General features: G+C 45.0%; 1 protein-coding gene across 1 annotated transcript; it reads left to right on the forward strand.

Annotated features, from left to right (window-relative positions):
* The first annotated feature begins 2,258 nt into the window (after positions 1-2,258).
* LOC311017064 (mothers against decapentaplegic homolog 6-like) lies at positions 2,259-20,896 on the forward strand. The gene is made up of 4 exons (XM_084015199.1): positions 2,259-3,723; positions 5,381-5,434; positions 5,868-5,945; positions 19,899-20,896. Exons 1-4 carry the CDS (start codon positions 2,982-2,984, stop codon positions 20,543-20,545), a joined length of 1,521 nt encoding a protein of 506 aa, XP_083871325.1. The 5' UTR covers positions 2,259-2,981; the 3' UTR covers positions 20,546-20,896.
* Positions 20,897-21,207: the final 311 nt, after the last annotated feature.

Genomic DNA, 21,207 nt, shown 5'->3' on the forward strand with positions numbered 1-21,207 from the left:
ATTCAACTCTGCAGCTCTTTCAAAAAACACTCTCCTGCCTCTGATTGAGTTACACAGGGAAACACAGTTTAAACAGGTGCCCTCTGCACCCCCTACTCTCTCTCACACACACACACACACACACACTGTTCTCCTCTTTTTTCCTCGACTCTCGCCCGTCAATGTAACTTAACTCCCACGTCTGCAGCCGGCCCTGTCGTCCCTCACATACCCCCGCAGCAGAGTCCGGGCTCCTGATAAACAGCACACGGACTGTAACTGGACATGCCACCGACACGCAGGGTTAACTCTTCTGGTATGAGGTGTGAACGGTGGCCCACCAGGGAGACCGTGCTAATCCCACTGTCGTAACATCCACTTCAACCAGCGTTTGTAGAGTTGTTAAAATGCCAGACTGGAGCGGTGGTAGCAGAGAGACGGGCAGCGGGAGGACTGGCGTGATGCCACTTGGGGATACCCTAGCCCCTGTTTACCCCCCTGTGCTCTTTGCTAGTAATGTTCAATAGGTCACTCTACTAAACTGTGTGTGCAGTCCACTATTTTGTCGCCATTGGGGGTTTTGTAGCTTAAAAGCACAGTGTAAGATTTAATGGCATCCAGCAGTGTCATTGCTAAATATCCCTCCGCTTTATGCCTCCCTGTTCAAGAGTAACATGAGCTGCCAAATGCAAAACCGTGGAAATGCCATCCTAAACATAATAACACCGCTTCTGGAGCATGGAAATGGCAGTACCGTGTTTTTTTGCCCTCTCCATCTCACATTACCAACTTCACAAGCGTGTCAGAGGACTACGGTGGCCTTCAGGTTGCGCAATAACGTGAAAGGCTCTGGCTAGAGCTAGACAATAGCGGTGCAACATAGTGGACTCTGTGAAGAAACCTCGCTCTCAATATTATGACATTTTATAAAGCGTCTGGCTGGTTTACCCTGATAATCTTCCCCTAACCCGGATCTCAATCCTAAACCAATCAGAGGGAGAGTAGGGCGGGTCCTGCCATTGCCATATAGCAGGATTTGCAATTTAATGTCCTGCTACCTATGTAGATATGAAAGGCACTGATTGGAATGGTCTTCATCCTTTATTATGACTCTAATATCAAACTGATATTGTAATTAATTAATGCACGCATTATTTTTTATAAAACATAAATGCAGTTCAATGTTAAACAATAAAAACTGCAGTCCTTCTCAACTGTGCAGACGTATACAGTACTTATAGAGTAGTTTTTACCGTCAGTGCTACTTCTACTCCATTGCATACATGGCATTTATTTATTTATTTTATTTTATGTATATCATCATCTATCTTTTCCGGGATCAATGTGAATTTCTCTGTGATCTGCGCGCTGCAGGACGTCTCCTGTTGGAGCAGAGCTGAGTAGGATGTTGCGTCTTTAAGAGTTAAGAAACTTGAAACCAACCGTGTTTGCGCAACAATCAGTACGGCTCCCAGCCGCCAAAGTGTCTAGACTGGCACATGATGGCGGGAATCAACCAATGGCTCCAGAGCTTTCCTCTGGGGCCCCGAGAGAGAGAGAGGGAGAGAGAGAGAGAGAGAGAGAGAGAGAGAGAGAGAGAGAGAGAGAGAGAGAGAGAGAGAGAGAGAGAGAGAGAGAGAGAGAGAGAGAGAATGAGAGAGAGAGAATGAGAGGATTGGTGATTCGGGTTTCAAAATAAAAGCATATGTTTTAGAAAATTTGTTTTCTCAGTAATCTCTATTGTGCAGCTTAATGAATAAAGAGCGACTCTTCCAACGTCTATCTATCTCATCCCATACAGCAGATCAGTTGAACATAAAAACAAAAATAAATATATGTACACATGCAAGGGAGCAATCTAAAAGTTTCCAACTTAAAAAATAATAATACATTAATATTTAAGCAAAGTATTCTTTAAAGCAAAACCTTAATTGCCCACATTTACATAGATATATTCACCTTATCATATATACGTTTTCAAGATAATAATGATGATAATTTTTGTGTTTCGCAGTTTCATATGCTGTGAGCCTTAATCATTTCAGAAAATGTTATTTGATATTACGCAACAAACAATTTCTAATCTACTAATCTATTATTACTATTCTTTATTTTAATTGTTGACACTTTTCTTCAACAACCTTGCAAACACGGTCACCATTAATGCTTTTATTTTGAAACCCCCACTCAAGTGATCCCGGTGTTATTCTGTGTGCTTGACTCTGGTGTGTGCAGCAGCAGCAGCAGCGTGTGTGTGTTTGTGTGTGTACGTGAGTGTGCGCGTCCGATAGGGACTCGCTGGGGAGTGGAAGAGTGGAGAGTAAATCCAGCTCTCTTAAAACAACTTCTCAGCACGGAATCCGTCCCGGAGTTTGGCTCCGGAGTCCCCGACCATCTCCGCTTCGACCCGGGACTCTGCAGCGGGATTACTGCCCTTCAGACGCGGTGACACAAACCGTCGACATTTCAGAGTTGCGAGGATTTATTTTTTTGAGGAAGGTGAAAGAAGGATTTTACGGTTCAAGGGGGTTCGCGAAGCTCAAGGAGAAACTCTGGAGAACTTTTTTTTTTTTTTTTGGATTAATGTTTCTGATTTTGTTTGTCTGTTCGTGTAAACCCGATCCTGCTGCCCGGAGTGGTCCAACTATGGTTTGTGGATTGTGTGCGGGATCTCCGGGGTGTTGGGGAGCCGAAGGCTTTGCGAGAGGGCTGGCACAAGTTGTGGTTTAATTGAGTTGGCGACAGCAGCAGGTCAGTGAGCGGAGTCTGCGTGGAGCCCGCTCCTTCTCCGGACGCACGGCGATGTTTTACGCGACGCATGACTGAATCGTACTTTCTGATGCTGCGGGAGAGCCAGGACACGGTGACCACCGGCTGCGCATGTTGCGCGCACCGTGCACAACAAACCCGCGGTCTTGCGCGACGAGTGTAAATCGATGTGGCATCTCCCGAGACCCGGACGGGACCGACACGGCGCATCCAAAACTGTCTAGGTTTGTCGTATGTTCAAGTCGAGACGCTCAGGTCTTGTACGGCGACTCTGGAGAAGCCGTCTGGTCACCGAGAGCGACGGGCGCGATGGAAGCAGACGAGGTGAGGGGGCGCGGACCGGTCCGTGCGGCAGACACTCAGGGAAGCTCCACAGACGCGAGCAGCGGTCGGTGACGCACGCCGACCCGGCTCCGGGACTCACGGGGGAGCCTGGAGACCTGACGGAGGGCGCGGAGAGGGAGGAAGAGGAGCAGCCCGACGATGACCGGGGTGCCATGTGCGCCCCGGAGCACAGAGGCTGCCGGCGGGTACAGGAGGGCGACAGTAGGACGGTGACGTGTTGTTTGTTTGGGGAATGGGATCTCAGACCTCGGAGCGCGTATTGGGCCCCGAGAAAAGACGGAGGGGCCGCCGGTCAGTGCGCAGCGAGGTGCGCGGGCCTGGAGGAGGAACTGGCGAGCACCGCTCACGCTTTTTTGAAAAGACTCAAAGAGCGAGCTCTGGATACCTTGGTGAAGGCCGTGGAGACCAAAGGGGGGATACCCAGCGAGTGCGTCATGGTGCCGAGCAGCGAGCTGCGGCTCGGCGCTCACCACGTCTCCCCGCAGAGTCTCCTGTCCAAGGTGTACCGCTGGAGCGACCTGCCGCTCGCAGCGCGACTCAAAACGCTGAGCCACTGCCAGAGCTTCGGCGCGGCGGACGACGCAAAGGTGTGCTGCAACCCCTATCACTACAGCCGCTTATGTGGGCCAGGTAAGGACATCGACCTCGGAGGGGGGGTAAGGGGGTGCGTTAAACCAGAGGGGCCCTCCATCTAGAGGAGACATTTCAACTTGCACATGATCAAATGTACGTCATTCTGCCCCCTTAACACCAGATTGACCAGCATCTTCATGGGGGGGCTCTCTCCTCGGGGACTCTCTCAAGAACCCCCTGGTCATGTCGTAAATCACGTAAAACCCCCAAAAGTGAAGTGCGTCATGGATGTAATTAGATTTTATGCAGCATAAAGACTGATGGTCCAGCATGAAATCAAGGAGAATTTTCAATCAGTCATAGTGTATTTTGCCTGCAGCCTGCACCTCAAGAAGAAGGTTGTTATTGTTGCTCCAAGTGTCAAACGACGTCACAATCACGAGAAGAGCAACCCCATTAAGTTCACTTCAGCTGTTGCTGATGGAGCCATCTTTTTTTTTTTTTTTTTTTTTTTTTTGCCATTGTATTTAAGCGCAAAACGCAACGCTGAAAACATCACTCATTCTCTCCTCTGCACTTTATAACATGTTCATAACCGGCTTCTGCTTTGGTGAAACGTTACTGTGATTTCCTGCACATTCCAAACACATTACACATTTATTTAAATTTGCTCCAAACTTCCCACATCATCCAATTGAAGGTCGCTCTCAAGTTGCACTTAAGCTCCTTTTTTCTCTCTCTCTTCTCTTGACAAGGAGGTCCTCCTCTTGTTATTTAGGTGAAGGAGTGCCGATAATATACAGTTTGCATAGTGCTGGCGCCAGACTGACTCGCTGGGTATCTGACTGACTGAGGACTCCGGCAATTACTGGCTCTGCTCTTAAAGGGGCCGCAGCCACAAACCCACGTCCACTTTGGACCGAGGGGACTCTCCCAAGCAGCGTTTGCTTATAGTTCACAGTGCTGCTTTCACACAGAAGAAGTCCTCTTTGCAGTCTGTGTGAAATGAAAAGGTCTTTACTGAGAAATCTGTGAAGAATATATATATATAAACTGAAAAATTCGAGTGTCAAATACAGTTTTTAAAAAAAGAAAATGCAGAAATGCATGTTGGATTTGTCGAATTATACATATTAGTTAAGAAGAAAGACTACATATGGTTACGGTTATGCAATCATGTACTCAGCACAAATAGCTCCTGGGGTATAAGGAAAGCTGGTCTGTTGATGCAAGGTACTAATCTAAATGATGAACGTATGTATAGGTCCATAGTCATTAGCTGTAGAAACAGGTGGTTTAATGGTCTACCTGTAGAGGAAATGCTGTGTTTGCTTATGTGATTCAGATGGAGTCCATTTATCGTCCATTATAAGATTATGGGGCTACGTTTTTGTACTGGAATGTTCCTGAATGATAATTATTAGACATTTTATTTCTGGAAGATAACCTTTTTTTTCTTTGGGGCATATTTTATTTGTTAGAATAGATCGGAACAGAAGACAAAGTTTGCAATAAGTTCCCTGTATAATCAATACAATATGAAATTGTAAGCGTTTGACATTGGCATATACGAGCCCTATAAGAGAGTTTCTTTCTTTGTATTGTTTCATACTGCAGCTAATACAGATGTGATTATTTCAGTCGTTTCATAGCTGATCATTTAGCATTGAAATCACACTAACTTACCCTTATTTTTTTTCGTTTGCATTTCCAGAATCACCTCCTCCTCCGTACTCTCTGTCCCGTTCAGATGAACACAAGCCACTGGGTGAGTTTGGAGAAAATGGCGACCACATTGCAAACCCGGCAAAATGACACAGAACGGTCGTCACCCTCGTATATGTAGACTGGAAACGCAGATTATATTTGAAAAGCTGCTCCGTGTTGAAAGAGACAAGTTAGTTGAGTTGTACCTGTGCTCATCTTCCCTTCAATGTGCCTGACATGTAGAGTTTATAGTCTAAGGAACTCTAGCTATTAAGCTTGCAACCAATACTTATTTTCATTATTTATTCTTTAAAACGTCATGAAATTCAAAGCTGGTCTCCAAATAGTTGTTTTCCTCTCCCAAATAGTCTAAAAACCTCAAAATATATATACTTATATACAACTTAAAACAACAACGCCTCACATTTAAGAAGCTGTAACCAATGAAGGTTCTCACTCTTCTTCTGTGTGTTTCTGCTCCTCTTCCCCCCCAGACTCAACCCGGTCTAACACTGAAACTGTGCCCCCCCTCTCCCCCAGTCCGCCTCACATTTCGCCCAGAGACTACACAGGTGAGTGACTTGCATCACGACCAGGGCTGATGTTGTGTTTCAGCGGGGTGCGACGTTGATTTGTGTTCACCTGAAGAACTTTCCCCACACATAAGTTTACGTGCACAACGAAAACAACTTCTGGAGTGTGCGTGCACTGACGGACGTGCGCGTGCATCCTCTCTGCGTGTTTACATAACAGGGTAAATTATATTTACTGGTGTTATTATGTTGTGCTTTCCTTCCTTTTTTTTTCAAAGAGCTGTTAAGACAAGCAAAAACCCCAGTGCATAAAGCCTCTATTGTCAGAGAGGCATGGGGGTCTCTGTGGGGGTCTGGGGGTCTCTCGCTATCTAGATGCCACAGCAGTGTAGCCTTTCTGTCTCCCTTTTTTTCTCCCTGTGCTTTCTCCACAGCAAAAATATTTCACTGGGATGAAGCTGCAATAAGATCCCTGTGCATACTCCCAATCCCCTTTGCCTCTCGAGCCACCCATCCCCCCTCTTTCCCTCTTTCTTCCCTCAAATCCCTCCATTCCTCTTGGCAATTGAGCAGTGGAAAGAGGCTGGCATTTTGGGGGCGGGGGAGCCGAGCAGCTCTGATGAGGCGGAGGTGTAGAGTTTTGTGTGCGTGCTTATGTGGAAAGAGGGGGGGGCGGGGGCTGCGTTTGGACAGGAAACAGCCCCCTCTAGATGATGAAACTGGAGCTTTATTTGTTTACGTGCTGGGGTCGGGTGGAGAGGTCCTTGTAGCGTTAGAAGAAACCCACAAACCCACTTGATCGAGCCTCCCCGGGCTCGCTTGTGGACTGCTGTTGAAAGGTGAACGGGCACCTACGAAGTCTGTTCAGTGTTTAGTTGCAGCATCGCGGAGCCGTCTGTTCAATCAGCTGCACTCCAATGACACTTTTTGGGTCCCGAAAATGTAGTTTTCTGTTAAAGCTGAGGTTTAAAGTTGAGGTCATTTCTTGGGTTGTTGTGTATGTTGTCCAAGTTTAATGGGCAGGGCTGCAGCTAGCATTTTTAGAAATACCAAGGTGCTGCCGATGCACCTTCTGGGCATTTTATTTACCAACTCCAAGGTCTAAATGCTATTTTAAAGGCTTCTCTCCACACAGTCAGGATTAAAACTCTTTATTTTTAGCCTTAAAGTTGTCAAATTTAAACCACCGGGTCCCAAAAAATCAGATTACAAAACACACTTTGGTTTGTACGTTTTTAATTTTAGAACCTAAAACCCTCCCCAGGGTACGAAAAGCTGACCTCAGTGTCCACAATGGTAGCTGTATGGCTGAGTTGAGATGTGCTTTTTATATGAATACTATTCCTGTCCTTGCTTGTATCCCTCGTTGCACACGTATGAGTTCAAACAAATCTGCCTCAATATCATTAAGCTGACAAAAGTGTTGTTATTGGAAGCTCTGTTTAAAAAAAAAAAAATACCCAAAGCCTTTTCAGTCAAGGTTGTCATTTTAGGGCTCCCATGGTGAGAGGAGTGGAAATAGATCTATTTTCTTAAAAGATGTTGTGTGTTTGGGTGTTTCTGTGTGTGTGTGTGTGTGTGTGTGTGTGTGTGTGTGTGTGTGTGTGTGTGTGTGTGTGTGTGTGTGTGTGTGTGTGGTCTCCATCCCCTGCCCCCCACACCAGAACGCTGGAGCCGAGTGCGGGAGCCTAGTCCAACAGCACGAGTAGCAAAGAGACTAAACAGACGTGGCCAAGAATCCAGCATGTAGCTTTTTTATCTCGAACAGGTTGTACGATTCCTCTTTGGAGTTACGGCAGGAAACAAGCTCATCACGACGCTCCTATCAAAGAATTGTCTGTAGCTTGAAAAGGAAAACTTGATAGATCTTTCATGACGGTGAATGAATCTTTTTTGTGTGTGTGTGCAGGTGATCATCTAAAGCCTGTGATGTTTTCTTTAGAACAAATGCAAGCATTGAACATGTGCTCTAGCAACTTTCTTTTAATTCCTTTTATAGAAGCTATGTACCCGAGCTTTAAGTGGGGGGGTAGTTGCAGCAGCAGGGTGTGGTCCATACATACCTTTGCCCTGGCCTCTTTTATCATTCGATCAGTTAACGTTCCCTTCAAACCGCAGCAAACAGCAGTGCTTTGAAAAGGGAAACGTCTACTTGAAGTTTCGTAGGCTTATATCTACTCAGACTGTCCCTCTGTGACTCCCAACAAAACGTGTCATTCAGCTGCTTATCTGCTTAATGCCTGTGTGTGTGTGTGTGTGTGTGTGTGTGTGTGTGTGTGTGTGTGTGTGTGTGTGTGTGTGTGTGTGTGTGTGTGTGCATGCATGTGTGTGTGCGCGTGTGTGTGACACACAAGGGAAAAAGGGAGGAATTTCTGTCTGACTCCATGATAAGATCGTCTCAGAGAACTCACATAGGGGTTCTTCAGGACACACACACACACACACAGTATAAACACACATTCAGCAATCACCTGATTAGCTGTAAATGAGGCAAAGTTCTCCTTTTCCATCTTGATAATTGATGTAAACTAGAAGCTTCACGTCGTCTGTACACCGTATTTGTGTCACCTTTTTCGCCAAATAGACATTATTTGGACTCGCTTCTCTTTCCGTGCATCAGGTCACTACTTAAAGTGAACATATGAAAAGCCCCCACAATGAGCTCCTGTCAGCCTCGGCTGTACTTCCAGATCGTAACTAACGTGAAATGATCCCGTGACGTTGCTCCAGACATCTGAATCACCTCCCACATCTCCGACACAGCTGTACGGCTCGTTGTAAGTTGACGGCTAAAGCAATAAGTTAATGCTGCTGGGATGCCTCACTTAAAAAACGTTAAAAAAACTCTTTACGAACAGAAATCAGCGAACATGAACGCAACGTGAGACTGAACTATTCACGTAAAAGGAACGAGATAACCAGGTTCGTATGGTCATGGAAAAACCTGGAAACATCACGGAATTTGAAAAAAGCAAATCCCAGGCCTGGAGAATATTTGAAAAAATTAGATGAACCCAGAAAGTTTTGGAAACGTCATAGATGTTTGCGTCCCAATTAACACCAATTAAACAATACAATAATCAGTTAAGTCACGCCAGCTTTTCTCCTTATTTTTCATGTTTACACAGATATTTCAGAGGATGTGTGATCGTGGCATGGAAACATGTATGAACCAACATTTTTTATTTTGAAGAGGTCGAGAGTCTAGAAAGACAACGTCTTGTCGGCTTCTACATCATATGACATCATGCTCGTCAAACATTTGTCCATCTTGTTGTCATTAGACTCCGGCTCTCCAACATGTGGAAACAAGTAAAGCAATGATACTTAGTGGACATTAGTACGGCCTGGATGCACTGAAGTAAGACAAGAAGACTGCTCCCTCTCTGCCCCTCGGTAATCATATTTTGGTGGCTTGTTTGTTTAAGCAGAGCAAGGTATCAGCCAAACATCCTGTCTCAAAGCCCTGTCTGCACTCGCTGCAGCATTAACCCCATGAATTGGCCCTTTGACTGATGGGGCACGGCCCAGGAATGTTGGGAAATTGGGAAGGTGAGGGGGAGCAGGGTCTCGGAGTGAAAGAGGGTGGAGGGGGGGGGAATAAGGGGGTCTGGCTCCGGAGAGTGACATCTGATACATGTTTGAACATATCGCCGTTAATGCTTAAGAAACGCGGAGCTGAGCCCACATTCTTGGAGACGGTTTTAAGAGCGCGACCGCTGTTTCAGAAAGGGCGAAGCTTTCCAGGTCAGCCCAGGTTGACACAGTTGGACACGGTTTTTGTAAATCATCCGCCGAGGGCTCTCATGTTAAGATTCGACTCGCACGAGCGCAAATTTGTAGAACACATATCAATACTGAAAACATTGCAAAGACAAAAAACCAGTGGGAATGTGTTTGTCTGAGCCTGGCCCGGGTCCTCGCGGTGACCTGGACCTGCAGCCCGTTTGCTGGCACGAGCACAACACTTGCTCTTATGCCTGACTGAGACACATTAGACTATGGAATTCAACATCAAGTGCTGGCCCATTAACCATTTGCCATTTCCTCAAATATTTTCCATCGTGGCTCGTTTTTTTTTTCCCTCCTCTTTACAAGCAGGCGACGCAGCCGAGGACGCAGAGCACAGCTCTCTCTTTTCTACCGGTTTGGTCATTTTCTTTTAAGTTCTTTTCATTTTCACATTCTGGTCCCGCTGCCAGAATGTTAACACTGTTATTAAAACCCTAGAAATGAAATTTATATGCAGCTAATGTGCATCCGCAGAAACATTTGATGGGGAAATCTTGTTACCGTTTGATTGGTTGCGATGTGCATTCATAGTGAACCAGATTATTAAATATTTTATGGCTACGCTCGGGCAATGGCCAACTATTTTTAAGGAAATTTGCGGTCTGGCTTAATGCAAACTACTGCAGGGATTTAAATCATGAAACACAACACGATTATCGTCATTTAACTGTGCGTTAAACTGATTTTGTTGCCTTAACCAGACCACAGACGGGACTCAAACGCTGGTTTCTGGTGTCAAAGTCCTACTCAGCGCGTCCATCCAGTCCAGCGGTGGATCGATGTTTGTAACCACAGCGGAAACAATTCAGTCACATATAAAGTTAATTACTAGGAGACGGAGTTAGTATCTGAAAAATCACAGCAGTAGTAGAGTGAGTTTGATTGAGGATTTTCCAAAATGACAAACTGGATATATTACTTACTATATTGCCTTAAGTATCATAATTTGTTTGTCTCTTTTGTTGCTGTTTTTAACCACAAAATGGTCAGGTAGCCAACAAACTAAAATAAGAAATGCTCGAAGGTAATTGGAGGGTAGAGGCGAGATGAAAGAAATGTTCAGGTTCTTCAATCAGCATATTGGCAGAAAGCGCAGTGTGAATTACAAATGATGTTTGGCAGTTGAAGACTAACCACGACTACACTTCATAAAACGACACACAGCATCTCCGATTCCATCATAAAACAGCCTCGCGCCTCCTAGTTTGGCCAAATCCTGACTTAAAAAAACAAAAACAAAAAGTTAATTGCTCCGTGTTTACTCCGCTGTTTGACGCCGCATTTAGAACGAAATGAAGAAGTCGGTGTTCAGCCTGCCGTATTTCTCATCTGCATTTAATTATCACACTTACAAATATGCTGTAAAAAGCCTGAGGGAGCCGTGTCACCTCCGGCGCTTTAATCCTCAAAGTCCTCAAAAATAAAACACGCCGTTGCGTGGATACGCCGAAGCAGTCAACATGCCTCCGAAATACTTCAGGGTATCTGAGGTTGAGCAGGAAAGGATATCCAATATCAACGGGGAACAAGAAGGAAGAAGCAGACACACAAACATTTACTTTCCTACCTTTTATTTCATCTTTTAAGGGACTTCCTTCATACATTCTGTCTTGGTAGATGCAACGCTGCCTTATGTTTGTAACTATGAGTGACACTGAATCAACAGCCCTTGACCTTTCCAAGTTCATGGATTTAGGAAGTGTTATGCATCAGAATGAATCCTCCAATCCAAGTTCAGACCGTCTACTCCTCTTCTCCTTCCATCCCCCTTTCTCCTCTCACGTTTTTCTTCCCATTTCTCCTGCACTTTGTCTTCCTGTTAATTCTGCTGCCTCTACTGTTTGTTGTACGCACATTTTTTGCTCCCTCTTTGTAACTCCTACCCCCCCCCCCCTTCCCTCTCTCTCTCTTTCAGTCCATGTTGTCAAGCCATCACAATTTAAAATAAGGTTTAAATTACAGGACTGGCTGTGGCTTTCCGTTGTTCCCTCAGAGTTTTTGCCAACCCGCAATTTGGCTTTTAATGGAATCCTGCCATGCTGCTGAACCTAAAGATTCTTTGCAGATGTCGACAGGCTCTCTGACTCCACGAGACGTAGGAAACTGTCGCCTGCGCTCGCGAGCTCTCCACTGCAACTGCCGAGTCGAGGCCCGAAGAAAACATTTTTCCGGGAGTTTTCAGGCGATGGAGCTGCCTGCTGTTAGTGAGAACAATTGTGCGTGTGTTTGTGCTGAGCATTCACCCATGATATTGGAACCTGACAAACACATACAGTAGCCGACTGTGTTTTAGCTTCACTGCTCCACGGCTTCGGTGGAAGGAGTGGAAGGCCGTATACTTGTGTATTTATACATAACTGGTGTGTGTGTGTGCCAGACACGTTCTCGCTCCAGCGCTCCAAACGTCAAACTATGACGCTCCGCAGGAGCCTCTGGCGTCACTTTTGCACGTGTCGGTCACGTCGTGTTAATATACGCTCGTTACGTGCGTAGTGTCCTTTCAAAATAAACTTCCGTCCTCACAGGAAGTTAGATGTTAGCCAACACAACCTTTTAGTTATGTCTCAGCAGGATGCTGGATGAAAGTCTTCCTTTTGTGTGACCCATCCACCTCCACTCTCGCTCGCCCGCCCGCCCTGCGTGGACTATCTCGCTCTTTATGTCTGTTTCTCTGCCTGTAATGCAGCCGCTGGGTGCGTCCCCATACAAACGCTCACACGCTAAATGAGCCAAGGGCCGCTGACCGAGCTTCATTATGTGACGCCTTTGGCACTGAGAACGGGCCGGTGTGCGTCTTGGATTACAGTCAGTTGTAATCTTTTAATTTAATCTCTTCAAAAGATAGTAATTGCTATTTGTTTGGCTGTAAAATCATCTGTGAAACCTGGGAGTGTAGTAGTTCTCTGACATTGCTAAATTCTCTGGATGACTAGACGATGGATTGTTTCATGTGGGAAGCTGCAATAATCAATATTTATTGTTGTGTCATGTAAAAGGGGGTAAGCGAGCCTGCAGATTATCCAACTCTGCTGTTCCTCTCTCTTCCACGGCGTCTTTCAGCTGATTATTTTTGTGTCAACTCTCATAGCATTGGACCAGGGAGCTGCTTTCTGCAAAAAAACAAACAAACCCAAAGCTCTGATAAAGTGACTGCACGCTACCAGCAGGGAATGGCAGACGGACAAAGTTACAGACTAGCTAGTGAACATAGTGTTCAGTTGCTGGAGACTAAAACGGAGCTAAAAGGAGAGTGAATAATGGATTTAAATTAATGCTATGTGCAAATAGGTAACTATTAGCCACAATAACTTGATGTGGGGATTGTATGTACGTCACAGAGTGTGGCTTTGCTACCAAATTAAAGTACATTTTAATATATTGTGGCAAATGAAAAATATGCTTGTTCTAAACTTATTCGAAGGTAACCAAACTAAATCATCGCAGGCCCCAGTCCTCCCCCCTCGACTGTGTGAGTTATGTATAGTGATTGTGCATTGTGTTGTCGGTTCACAGTCTTTTCCCTTTTTTTTTATGTTCCACACTGGAGTTTCATTCTGATAATTTTCCCAAATTAAGTTTTAGAAGGAATTTCATAATTCCGCCTCCAACAGTGGAACAAACGGATCTATTCCACCAATAAATGTGTGTAATTATGTTGTGAGGAGTGAAGGCCATATAGTGGGAGACCACGTGAGGCTCAATGAGAGACTTGTCAACTTGACCCTTGTGACTGGCTGAGCGGGGGGAGGAAGTGTCGAGGAAGAGGGCCTGTCCAGGAATGTGTTGGGAGGGGAGACCTGTCAACTAAAGAGCTCTGCTTCTCTGCGTCGGCTTTTGTGTCTCTGTTCACATTAAAATCACCTCTCTTTAAGTCTTTTCTGCAGAAGTTAAGGCCAGTTAGTCTTAAAGCGACGACATGCCATCGTTCTCCATGACGAGCAGCCCGATTCATGTCTCTGTCGCCGGGTCCCGATACCTGCGTGCGTGTAACTCTTAAAAGATGTGAGCACATGTACTAAACCGGCTACAGAGACACCGCCTCCTTATCAAGAACCGAATAGCTCATCCCCATCCAGTGAAGCCAATGCTTGTGCAAATGTTGACTTTGATGTGTTTGCTCTCGCCACTGTGTATGAATGAACATGATTACATCAGGAATAGCAGGAATGCAGAGGCAATTGATCAAGCAATCTCTCAAACAACAACAGAGAAGAGAGTCAGCCTGTGCAGATAAAAATAAATATACTATCTATCAAACATATATTCTGTAGCTGCTGTGACACCTTGTTGTGCTGTAGAAGTAGAATTTCATTTGGTTTTAATTTATAATTCGTTCCCACCCTCCTCTTGTTTATCTGGTTAAGTTTGACAAATGTTGCACTGGAAATAAAGTTAAATCTGATCACGGATGATTCACAACAGCACACAGTCGCAGTTAGCTATGTTTACTCAGATTCATTCAATTTCACATCATTGGTTTTGTCCACCCGTCCAAGAAATAAAGTTTAACTTCTCATTAAGCTAACAAACGAGCTAGCTAGCTCTCGAACGCTAACATTTCAGAGCAACTTTATGCATCAGAGCAGCGTTTGTTATTCAAGCATTTAGCTGCAGGTTTTCTTTTTTTTTTGGAACTTGCAAATTCACAATCTCTTATGACACGTTGTGCAAAGAGACTAAACGGAGCCCCTAACCCAATATGAACAAGCAGCGATGCAAACGGGCCCTCGTGTACCTTCTAAAAGAGGAGCTCCTGATTGGATGTAAATGATACGTCACTGCAGAAACTTGTTGAAACTGAACCAAGAACATAAATCTACATATGTCTACATTTAGCTGGCTGGATTCATTTCTCTCTTTCTACGTTTGCCTCTAAAGTTTGAGATATTTGAAGCCTAAAGATCCTGCTTGTGCATACTGACACATTTATGAACCTGGCAAAGTGAAGTCTGAACAATAGCACATGCTGGATTGGAACATATCCATATTTCTTTTATGGTTCGTATGGTGTTTTTGCCTCTGTTTGATACAGGAACACCAGTATTAACCTCTCAACCACCAGGAAACGATATATTTACTAACTGGGATCGTGCAACTGAAGTGAAAACAATGAGGCAGTGTTTTTATATCCACAGTGGCGACACAAACGTTGGTGGATGATACAAGACGTGACAGCAGAGTTTATCCAGGCGCATACATGCGATGATGTATGCAAAAAGCCGAGACATTCCTTGGCTTAGCTTGTCTGGCAATTGGAAGTAGCAGCAGAAAATGCAGGAAACTGGTCTACTTTCTCTCTTCCTCTTGGAGGAGCTTTCCTACCTCCGAACACGTCTTCCTAGGAATTGCACAGGGACGCCACAGCTACTTTCCTGTGGCTCGGTTGACCTGCAGGTTCCAGGAATGCGGTCGTCCGTTTGCATGAAATAATGGATCGGGGGTTAGTAGAATTGTGTTGTAGATGCGGAGAAAGATGTCTAGTTGAACAGCGCAGACGGCTGCATCACAAGATCTACTTTACAATGGAAAGAGAGCGAGAAGGAAAGAGTGTGTGTGTGTGTGTGTGTGTGTGTGTGTGTGTGTGTGTGTGTGTGTGTGTGTGTGTGTGTGTGTGGGGAAGAATGTGTGTTTGTATGTGTTTGTGAGCAGGAGCCCCGTTGTGTTGGTCTGTAAAGCCCATGTCTGGCGATAACAGCCCTCTGATGGCAGAGATAGTCGAGACGCCAGCTTAAATGTGGCTTGCTGGATTGAAGTTGCCTGTAATGATAGTTGTCTCAAACAACACAGAACCTACCATTTGTAGCTATTTTGAGGGGTGTTTTCTTTTTTTTTCACCCCCCTGCGCCCCCCCCCCCCCTTATTTTATCTCTACTTTTTCGAGCTTATGGAGGAAATTTGAGGAAGTCGAATCAAAACAAAGCATCTTAGAGGCAGCCGACAATGGTCAGTAGCTGAATTCTATCCTCCCCTCTGCCCCCCCCCCCTCCGCCCCCTCCCTCTCCCCAACCCACCCACTTCTCTCAGCACAGTGGAAGAGTCTAATAACTGGAGGGGAATCTAATCCTTGGCACTGGATGAAAGATGGGGGTCTCCCTCCCTCCCTCTCTTTCTCACAGTCTCTTTCTCTCTCTTCATTTTTTCCGTGGATGCTGGTTATGCTTGGCAGGTTCTCTCTCTCTCTCTTTCCCTCTCATTTTCCCGCTCCCTCTTTCACTCAGTCTCACTCTTTTTTCTTTTTTCTCCTCTATTTCCCCCTTTTTTCCCCCCACAACTTTTAAGTGAGCAGGAGGAAGCCTCCACTGCTCAGACTAGCAGAGAAGTTATAGGTTGACAGTTTGGGAAATAATGCTTTTTGTTTTCAAAGCTGATGATTAGATGAGAATAGATCAATTCTTTCATTTGTCTGTATAAAGCCACAGCCAGTTAGCTCAGCTTAGCATTAAGACTAGCTAGTCTTTAACCTAAGGTAATAATCCACATACCAGCATCTCTAACCATCAATAATTACCATGATGTGCCTTGTTTGTTTAATTTGAACAAAAACCACAGCAATCAAAACATTGTGAAGATGACATTTTGGGGTTAAGGTCAAAGACTTCCTGGAGTCTAGTCGTTACCATGAGGTTGCCAGGCAACAAGCGAAGACACCACACAAACAATTAATCACCATGAAACCACATATTGTGTGTTGACTTAATGAGATAAATAACGTGTTAATTAGTTGGCTTTAGATGGCGCTACACACATTTTGTTACCGTGAGACAGGCTCGCTGTTTCCCCGTTTCCAGTCTTTATGCTAAGCTAAGCTATGCTCATACACTGTTTGCAGCTGTACCTAAAGTAATGCATATATACATCATATTAAATTCAGGTATGTCATCCATAATGGTGAACCAGGAAGTGTAAAGAGTGGCAAAATCGTCACAAAACACCAGACTTTCACCCAGGAGACCGTTGTTCTTGTCCCACATGAAGCCAGAGGTCAACATTGATTTATTTGTCAGTTACTTCTGTAGTTATTTGAACCCAGACCACAATATGTTCCTAAACCTAAAAAGGTACTTTTGTTGCCTAAACCAAGATTTTTTTCTTTTGCTGTGAAGAAGGAAGTTTATTTTGAAAAGACTGTATACATTTACATCTTAAGGTATCATATAAACCACTGTATGCGGATATGCAACCTGACACAAATAACCACCCGCTTCCTCTGGCTCCATTTGCCAAAAAGCATAAGAGTGGTGTCAGTCTTCGCATCTACCGGTAAGTCTCAGCAAGAAAGTCAATATGGGTATTTCCCAAAGTATGGAACTATTTCTTCTATATCATTTCAAGAGGGGGAAATGAAAAAAGAAAGATGAGCGTTACCGTCATTGTTTGAAGTCTGCAGGAAACAGCCTGTCTGACCTCTGAAATCTGATTACCACTGCATTCATCAGTCAAAAAAACAAAAAAAAGTACATAACTAGTCCATACATTCAGCCGGTGACTTGTGATTTGATTACAGGAAGATATTTGTTTTATGTTCCTCCTATCTCCCACCTTTGTTCAGGCCTCGGATAAATACAGCTGCGAACGTCACCGGGGCGTTTCAATGAGATTGGCACTAAGAGACAGTGATTTTGAAATGAAATAACAAAGGCTACTTATCTAATTGGTAAACAGAGCTGTTAAATGGTGGTTGGCGTAAATGCTTGCAGGTCGCTGTAATTGCTGCCAGCCCTCCCTCACGTACAGATGTAGACACGCACACTCACACAGTCTCACACGCTGGGGTTCCTTTTCTTTTTCCTCGACTTCCTCCGCTCAAACATAAACATACTGATAACCTCCAGTCTGAACCCGTCTTTTAAAATTCCATTGAAGAAGTTTCGGCTGCCCACCCGCTCCTTCCTCCTTCTCCCTCAAACATTCTCACACAAGCTCATTATACCTGAAGTTGGATGATAGCCAGGCTGAGCGTGATGACACTAAGGACTGTGCCAGAAACATTAAACATGACTGTCAAACACTGGCGGAAATCACCATCGAGTGGTCTCGACTTCACAACATATCAGTCAGTCTTCGGAAGACGGCGGCGAAAATGTTTAATGTGAAATCCCATTCATTCATTCATATTCATTTGTTCCTTAATGGACATATGGCAGAAAACAGAGACCTAGAAATAAAGTAAGTCGACAGTTATACTTGTAATCCACTAATTTAGTTCAAACAAGCATCCTGTGGTGAAAAGTGAACGGTAAATTAAATCTATGAATATGCAATATTTGGAGAAACTCAAAGTGCTTTACAAAAGATACAACACAATATAAAAAGATTTAAAAAGAGTCAAATTCAATAGAAGATAAAAAATAACTGAATAATAAAGCAAGTATTGGGCGAAATCTGGTGCATAAAAACCTGAATCGCATCATATTGTTGACTTACGGTTTCTATTCAGTGGAGGTTTAATTAGAACCTTAAAAGCCAGCATTTAACACTAGGCTATCTGCGACATCATTCATTATGTGATGGAAATTAAAGTGTTCGATGTCTGAAAAAAACCCTAAAAAGTCCCAGTTTTGTTTTATGTCTTCTTTAGGGAATTAATTTGATCGTGAGCTCGTGAAGTCTCCCTGTGTTTCCCCAGACATGTTTGTGTTGCCTTATTACAGGGAAGAGCACGGCTTGTAAAAGTGTGTATGTGTGTGAGTGTGAGTGTGTCTGTGAGAGAGAGAGAGAGAGAGAGAGAGAGAGAGAGAGAGTCAGAAAGAGATAGAGTGAAAGAAAGAGAGAGATCCTGCTAGCTGAGCAGCCTGCTCTCTTATTGGAGAGCTGTAAAAACTCCAGACCGCAGGAGTTGCCAGCCTGGAATTCACTAATGACACACGTGGGCCTCAGATGAGAAGTGCAATTTTGTGTGTGTGTGTGTGTGTGTGTGTGTGTGTGTGTGTGTGTGTGTGTGTGTGTGTGTGTGTGTGTGTGTGTGTGTGTGTGTTATAGTCATACTGTTTGGATCAGAAGGCTCAATTTGTGTGCGTGTACACGTGCATGTGTGAGGCCCTATCTCATCATCTAGTGTGTGTATGTGTGTGTGGTTGCGTTTGCGTACAAACACACATCTCCTTCTCCCCCCCCCCCCTTTCCCCTCTTGTACCACCGCCGCCTCTTCTACACCCCCTCCTCCCCGAAACAAAAAATGGCCGCTGTGCAAACATAACACACCTAGCCTAATCTCGGTCCCGGTTTCACCCAAAAGCAGCTTGTTAACGGGAGAAGGGCCGCGGCCATCCTGGCCCCTGGTGGTGGATGGAGAGGGGGTGCCCGCGGGAATATGAAAGGAATGGGGCCACAGGCACATGGGTCTTTAAATCCTCTGTGTCAATAGAGTCTCTGGAGCAAAATAATGGCATCACTCTGTGTGGGAGTTAATGTGAGCTGATAGCATGAAGGCTGGGGGGTCAAGGGTTCACAGGCTTGCGCTAGGTTGACAGAGAGCTGAATGCTTTCCACTTCCCCCCCCCCCCACCCCCCATCCCCCTCTCTGCTGCTCCTCTTTAACTCGGGACCTGAAGGAGTGTTACGGAGGGACATGATGAGGAGGAAGTGGGCTGTTCAGTGTTGGCAGTTGAGAGACGCTTTTTCCAAAATATTCCGCTTAAGGAGGAAAACCACGAATAGCTGAGTGAAGAAAAAGAGTGCGGGATGCTTAAATGGTTTAATGGGAGTGATTCTTTTATGCTTCCTACCTCAGGTGAGGTAGACCCATAGTCGTGTCGGTTCATTCGTTCATATCATTAATTTGGATATTTTTCAGCGACTATATGGATAAAAATTGTCGCATGAGGATAAGCAATGCTGCAGATGTTATTTGCGGCCCCCGCCCGAGTAAAACAAGAATTTGGCACGAAACGGTGCATGTGTTGTTTTATCTCTCAATCTCATACTGCGATGGCCTTTGCAGCCATTAGATCACAACCCCAACTCTACTACCAGCAAACAGGGGACGTCTTTTCCCTCCAGTATAATACGAGTTCAGAGACTTGGAGAGCAGAGCTTCCTGCCAGAGATTATGTCTTTCCTTTATTTTGCTCATCAAGCAGTGAAATTATTTTCTTTTACTTTATAAAATAGAAATAAAAGCCTTATTCTAGTGTGATATGTCTTCTTATTGGATGCAATCTTGCAGATTTTTAATCCTTCCCCCTCTCTTCTTCCCCTCAGACACTGGTACCTCCATCGGCTCCTCGACCTCCGGCGGACACCGCTCTCACTGGTGCAGCGTCGCCTACTGGGAGCAGCGCACGCGCGTGGGTCGCCTTTATCCGGCCCACGAGCCCTCACTCAACATCTTCTATGACCTACCTCAGGGCACAGGCCTCTGCCTGGGCCAGCTCCACGCCAACGCCTACCATGTCCGCCGGGACGACCCAGGCAGCCACGGCACGTCGGGTCTCCACGGACACCCCACCCATGGAAGTGGAGGCGGCGGCGGCAGCAGCAGCAGCGGCGTGCAGCAGATACGCAGTAAAATCGGCTACGGCATCGTGCTGAGCCGCGAGCCGGACGGAGTGTGGTTGTACAATCGCAGCCAGCACCCGGTGTTCGTCCACTCACCCACTTTGGACCCACCCAGGGCTCGAGGGCTGAGCGTGAAGAGGGTGATGCCGGGCTTCTCCCTCAAGGTGTTCGACTACGAGCACTCCAGCTGGATGGCAGAGAACGGCGTGAAGCCCGAGTGCCAGGAGGGGCCCTGGGACCCCCACAGTGTTCGCATCAGTTTCGCTAAAGGATGGGGCCCCTGCTACTCCAGACAGTTCATCACCTCCTGTCCGTGCTGGCTGGAGGTGCTGCTCAACAACCACAGATAGCACACGGACTCACGGACTCACATGAGGCTTCCGCACCCGGTATCCTAATTGTAATCTACCTAGATTTAATATAAAATTTATATATTATATAAAATATATTATACATGTAAATACTTGAGTCATTTTTACCATGCCATTATTTATGTATAGTGTAATGTGTATATGGACAAAATAAAAAAGGAACAAGAATATGCACTTTTGCTTCTACATATGCATTACGGTTTTTAAGTGTCTTTTTGCAAATATAAACTTTGAAAAAAATAACCCGGTTTATGTTCTCATGATTAAGCGATTCCATCAAGAAAAGTGTGCCATACACACAATGTCAATAAAGTATTTGTATTAAATGAAGGTTTCTGTGGTAGTCTCGAGTGCTTGAGCAACACTTTGCCTGTTTTCTACCCCGGAGCAAACAAACGTAGTCTTCTATTTAAAGCATGTTTTCAGGGTTTATAGGAACGGTTAGGTGCTGGTTTACCTTTGGACAAACCCAGGCTAACTGTTTCCCCCTGCTCCCAGTCTTTATGCTAAGCTAACTGGCTTTTTCTGTAGCTTTTATATTTAATAGACCGATGAGTCAAATGTATAGTATCCTAAACATTCTATGAGCTGCTCAAAAGATAGGTTGGAAAAAACTGATATATTGCTAAATTCCACCACCA

Source organism: Eutrigla gurnardus (assembly GCF_963514095.1).
Source record: "Eutrigla gurnardus genome assembly, chromosome: 1".
Lineage (NCBI taxonomy): Eukaryota > Metazoa > Chordata > Actinopteri > Perciformes > Triglidae > Eutrigla > Eutrigla gurnardus.

Coding starts and splice junctions, on each gene's coding strand:
- LOC311017064 (XM_084015199.1), top strand. CDS start 2,982: ATGTTCAAGTCGAGACGCTCAGGTCTTGTACGGCGACTCTGGAGAAGC. Junction 3,724..5,380: donor CAGCCGCTTATGTGGGCCAG/GTAAGGACATCG, acceptor TTGCATTTCCAG/AATCACCTCCTCCTCCGTAC. Junction 5,946..19,898: donor TTCGCCCAGAGACTACACAG/GTGAGTGACTTG, acceptor TCTTCCCCTCAG/ACACTGGTACCTCCATCGGC.